Source organism: Beta vulgaris, chromosome 3 (assembly GCF_026745355.1).
Source record: "Beta vulgaris subsp. vulgaris cultivar EL10 chromosome 3, EL10.2, whole genome shotgun sequence".
NCBI lineage: Eukaryota > Viridiplantae > Streptophyta > Magnoliopsida > Caryophyllales > Amaranthaceae > Beta > Beta vulgaris.
The window spans coordinates 864,807-870,324 of record NC_079204.1 but is presented as its reverse complement, the minus strand read 5'-3'; the positions used below and the strand labels follow the sequence as shown (position 1 = coordinate 870,324).

Genomic DNA, 5,518 nt, shown 5'->3' with positions numbered 1-5,518 from the left:
GTCAGCGGTTTTAGCATAGGTATTTAACGATTGTAATATTAATAAACTATATTGTTTGAATTTTGTAAATACGAAGTATTATATTGTCAGCATATATCACTAACTTTTTAAAATTAATTTCGTGAATTGATTGTGTCAATCTAGTCAAGTTATTAATGGTGATTACATATTCTATTTTTGACTTATTCCATATGGCAAGTTGCATTGATTCTCATTTTTAAATTTATGATAAGAAAAATGTTTAAATTTATTAGAGGGTATTCTAGTCATTTCAAATGAGGACACCACACCTCCTCCCTTGGCTTATATAATAGAGATTAGGTAGGAGAGAGTAATTAGAAAAAAATAGATCGGAAAGAAGTGTAGTAAAATCTATGAAATTTAGGCTCAATTTATAGACAAAATTATTTTATAGCCAATAATTTTTAATTATTAGCAGATTTTTTTAAAAACGTTACAAGTTTTTGTAACGTTTTAAAATTAACATTACAAACATCAAAACAAACAAATGGAATAGTGTAGCACGTGGATCGCTACTATTTGCACTATGAACTGAAGTGTTGCGTTTCCTTCCGTCTCTCTTTCTGCTTTTCCTTCAATATGTTGCGTTTCGTTTGGGCCCAACATCAATTTTTCGCCAGTTTCTCTGCCATGCGTCTGCTACTCATTCGTCTTGTGCACTCCATCCAAGATACATATGATATATAAATCCAGACCAACCAACTCCAAGAGTCAAGTCCCCCAATAACAAAACTAAGCAAAGCTAGTTTTACTATTTGCTAGACCAACCTAAAACCAACCCATTGTACATGCTCTTATGCGGTTATGCCTCACTGTTCATAAACAAAGATGACCACGAAAATCCAATGAGTTTTCGTTATTTTCCACAAAACAAACAGAGTCATGCACAAGCCTGTGGGCCTGGAACCAACAAAAATGGTTCCCTACATAAACAACCATTTGTCAAAACTCAAATCCCTTCAAAATAAACCAAAACAAACCAAACCAAAACAAAAAAAAACAAAAGTATAAAAACCGCGCTATATCTCTCTCCAAAATAATTCAAACTCTCAAAAAAAAACATAACTTCCCGCTCACCTTTTAAACATTTTCCCTTTTTTCCCCATTTTCTCTCTCCTACAATTTACCCTTCTTCAATCTCCCACAATCTTCAATTCAAATCAAATCTCCACAAACCCTAATTTTCAAATTCAAATTCAAATTATAATCAACAATGTCGACGACAACAGTTCGTCGAATCAAAGAGCGTGGAGGTTCAGGAGGAAAGATCTCAGCTTCAATACCTTCTACCAAAACCCTAACTCCGATTTCCGAAAAGCCCTCTTTAGTTACTAGCGGAAGGAAATCAATCGGGAAAGAAAATCCTAATTCTAATCCTAGATCAATTTCTAGGGTTTCTGGAACATCTCAGAAGCCTGTGATTCGATCGATGCCCAGAGTTTCTGATGCTGAATCGAGATCGAGATCTAGAGGTAGGTGTTCTAGTCCTTCTGATTTTAATCGGATTTTGTCAGATATGCGTAAAACTAGGGTTTCTAGTGAAGTTTCGAATTCAAAGGGGGTGAATGGAATTAGGGTTTTGGAGAGAAAAGGGTTTAGGGATTTGAATCAGAAATCTGCTGAAAAGGGTAGTAATGGAGGTAGGGTTTCTATTGATGGGAAAGTTAGTGGTAGAAAGGAGGATAATTTAAAGTTATCTTCTGTTGATTCTGTAAAGTTATTTGTGAATGGTGTTAATAGATTAAGAGATAAATGTGTTGATAAGAGTGATAAAGATGTAAGCTTTAATGCTAGTGAATCGGAGAGTGTGAAACAAAGTGTTGTGTTGAAGATTGGTGGTGATTCGGATGTGGAGAAGAACGGTCGAGAGGCGGGGTCTAAAGGGTTGAGTGTGAAATCGGCCAGTAATTTGAGTGTTTGTAAAGAGAAGGGAGTGAGTGAAGAGGGGACGAGCGGGCGTGTTGCTAACAAGCATACTAGTAAGTTGCATGAGAAGCTTGCCTATTTGGAAGGGAAGGTGAAGAGGATTGCTGGTGATATTAAGAAGACTAAGGAGATGCTTGATATGAACAATACGGATGCGTCTAAGGTGATACTTTCGGATATTCAGGAAAAGATTTCAGGTATTGAGAAGGCTATGGGGAATGTGATGGTTGATACTAATGTGCATGTAACTGGTGATTGTTCTAGTAATTTGGGAAATTTAAAGAGCATTGAGATTGATAGCGGACACAGAACACACGAGGAAAATCAGAATGTGCAAGCTGAGTCTTCAAATTTATCAGTGAAAGGCTTAAATTGTGAGGAGCTAGAAGCAAGGCTTTTTCCTCATCATAAATTATTGCGAAATCGGACTTCAGTTAAAGAGTCTGCTTCTGGCTCCCAGAGTGATAAAGCCCAAGTTCTAGAACTCAATGGTAGATCAAATTCAGCAGAGGTTTCAAAGGTTCATGTTGATGAAGATCCAATAGCACTGGAGTTCCTGGCTTCCTTAACTAAGATGCACACTGAGGTTGGTGTAAAAGATGTAGAAGTATTTTTGGATGCTGTTAAAGTTCCAGATACAGATGATGCTGAAACTTCAACAGCAAGACGGAGTTCTGGTGTATTCAGTGGAAAACATACTGCTGATGTGAATTTGCAAGCTGACGAGAGACTGGATGAATTTGATGAGCAAGAGAACAAGCCGGCAATGATGGTTGACGAGGAGATTGATGATGACTCTATTTCTCAGCTGATAGAAATAGGGCGCAAGACTTCTACAGGGGGGTGGTTTGTCTCTGAGGGAGAATCAGTTCTTTTAGCTCATGATGATAGTTCATGTTCTTTCTATGATATTGCCAATCAGGAGGTATGCTCTCGATAGCTGATTGTAAAATCAAATTCTTCGGCATCTCATTTTTTTTATAGTCGCCAGTTACATTAGCATGGAACTTTGAAAAATAACTGGAGATGCAATTTAACATATTGTAGTTGTTTACAAAATGGTGGCTCTTGTTAATATTGGAAGTTTTTCTGTTACTCTTAGCTCCAAAATCTGCTCTCGTCTGAAAGTTTCATATACTTTTATTTGATGGAGTACTATTTACCGCATCTTTCTAAATGCAATGTGACATTAAGCATGATCCTTTACATATAAATTACATTATCATCAGAATCACTACAATATATGAAATGCCAAATTACCACTATTTTTTCAGGAGAAAGCTGAATACAGACCACCAGCAGGAATCTCAGAAAACATATGGAGGGATTGTTGGGTAATTCGTGCCCCTAGTGCAGACGGTTGCTCTGGAAAGTATGTGGTGGCTGCCTCTGCTGGAAATACCTTGGAATCAGGGTTCTGTTCATGGGACTTCTACTCCAAAGATGTGCGAGCTTTCCATATCGAGGATAACACAACCAATCCAAGAGTAGCTCTAGGTCAGTTAGCTGATAACATCATGTACAGAAGGAATGCTTTATCTAGTATGATGTCTTCTGAAAACCAGCAGTGGTGGTATAGACCTTGTGGACCATTACTTATCTCCACTGCAAGTTGTCAGAAAGCTGTTAAAGTATTTGATATTCGTGACGGTGAGCTGATCATGAGGTGGGATGTCCCGAAGCCTGTGGTGGCCATGGATTATTGTAGTCCACTGCAGTGGAGAAACAGAGGCAAAGCTGTTGTAGCAGAAGCTGAAGCTATTTCACTGTGGGATGTGAGCTCACTGAGTCCTCGAGCATTATTAACTGTTTCCACCTCTGGTCGCAAGATATCAGCTCTCCATGTGAATAACACTGATGCTGAGTTGGGTGGAGGAGTCCGTCAAAGGTGAGATTCTTACTCGATTGATCAACAATATCTCATCCATATCATCTCTTGTTTTGTGACGCTTGTTGATAACCATGAGTTTTTGTTTTGCTTGTTCCAAGGTTGTCAAATTTGCCATAAATATCTGGTCTCCTAGTAGACTATTTTACCCAATCAGACCACTAACTTTTTGTGTATTTGCTTAACGATTATGCACTTCTTTATGACCTCTTAACTTTTAAGTGGTTTTTTGAAGTTTTGCAGCGGCTAGCTGTATATCTATTTCCCCCCCTGTATATTTGGCTGTTTATTTTGTTTAACTAATCATGGTCTGATTGGGTCGGACTTTTAAATACAATAAAATTACTACGAGATAAGCAAAGCGAAAACAAATTATTGTACAAGATCATTTGCTAGTTCTAACTTCTAATGCTAAAATTGGTTACTATCTAATGTGCAGAGTGAGTTCATCAGAAGCAGAAGGAAATGATGGAGTCTTCTGCACTGCTGATTCCATTAACATCCTTGACTTCCGTCACCCATCTGGTATCGGCCTTAAGATGCCCAAGATTGGTGTAAGTGTTCAGTCACTTTCCTCCAGAGGCGATTCTGTATTTCTTGGCTGCAGTAATGTTATTTCAGCAGTAAAGAAGCAGGTGCAATCACAGGTTCTACAATTCTCTTTACGTAAGCAAAAGATTGTGAATACTTATACATTACCTGAATCCAATGCTCATTCTCACCACAAAGCATTAACCCAAGTATGGGGGGACTCAAATATGGTTATGGCCGTTTGTGGACTTGGATTGTTTGTTTTTGATACTGTAAAAAATGATGGGTTGCCTGCATTTGTTAGTGACAGTAGTAGTTCACAGAATGTTAAGGAAATTATTGGGCCAGATGATATGTATTCGCCTTCGTTTGATAGCCTGTCTTCCCAGATTCTGCTGATATCAAGAGATCGTCCAGCAATGTGGAGGCACTTGTCATAGATATGATTGATGCTTGTTAAAAGCTATGGAGCATCTCGCTCTTTCATGTAAAATAAATCCTGTATCTTTGTTGATTATTGCGTGTTTGTCTGCTGCAGTTTTCTAAGTGTTCTCTAATCAGTTGAATTGGCTTTCTGGATAAATGAGATAGATCATGTTTGTTTGTTAGTTGTGAGTTCTATTTTTTGGAGCTTGGACATGCTGACCTTCCTTCAAGATTTCTTGGATAGTGAAGTTGCAATCTTACTACTTCATCTGTTTCGTTTTAAATGTAACAAAGGGGTATTTTTTTGTGAGATATAAAATATTCCATTATTGCATTTAAAATGAAACGGAGGAAGTATATGTTTAGCTCAACCCTATGTATAGTCACTTTTGTGGAAATCATGTCATTTTCCCTTTATATTAATAGATTTTGATTTGACATTAAACAATGGGTGAGAATAGAGATAATGAGGTTATAGAGTTTTTATAAAATCATATCACTTGTTTAATTATGAGAGGTTGCCAATTGAAGTATTTCTTCCGTTTCATATTATTTGCTACACTTCTCAATTTACGGACTCTTAAGCAATTTTTGGAGAAGAGAGAGGTAGAGAATAAAAAGAAAAGGGATCCATGTGAGAGGAGAGAGATAGGAAGAGTTTATTGTCCAAAAAAAAGTGTAGCAAGTAATGTGAAACTTCCCATAATGAAAAGTGTAGCGAGTATT

At 37.3% G+C, this 5,518-nt stretch overlaps 1 protein-coding gene across 1 annotated transcript; it reads left to right on the top strand.

Annotated features, from left to right (window-relative positions):
* The first annotated feature begins 848 nt into the window (after positions 1 to 848).
* LOC104887911 (hypothetical protein) lies at positions 849 to 4,974 on the top strand. Its single transcript, XM_010672690.4, has 3 exons — positions 849 to 2,872; positions 3,222 to 3,835; positions 4,275 to 4,974. Exons 1-3 carry the CDS (start codon positions 1,235 to 1,237, stop codon positions 4,804 to 4,806), a joined length of 2,784 nt encoding a protein of 927 aa, XP_010670992.2. The 5' UTR covers positions 849 to 1,234; the 3' UTR covers positions 4,807 to 4,974.
* The last annotated feature ends 544 nt before the right edge of the window (positions 4,975 to 5,518 follow it).

Coding starts and splice junctions, on each gene's coding strand:
- LOC104887911 (XM_010672690.4), top strand. CDS start 1,235: ATGTCGACGACAACAGTTCGTCGAATCAAAGAGCGTGGAGGTTCAGGA. Junction 2,873..3,221: donor ATGATATTGCCAATCAGGAG/GTATGCTCTCGA, acceptor CTATTTTTTCAG/GAGAAAGCTGAATACAGACC. Junction 3,836..4,274: donor GGTGGAGGAGTCCGTCAAAG/GTGAGATTCTTA, acceptor TCTAATGTGCAG/AGTGAGTTCATCAGAAGCAG.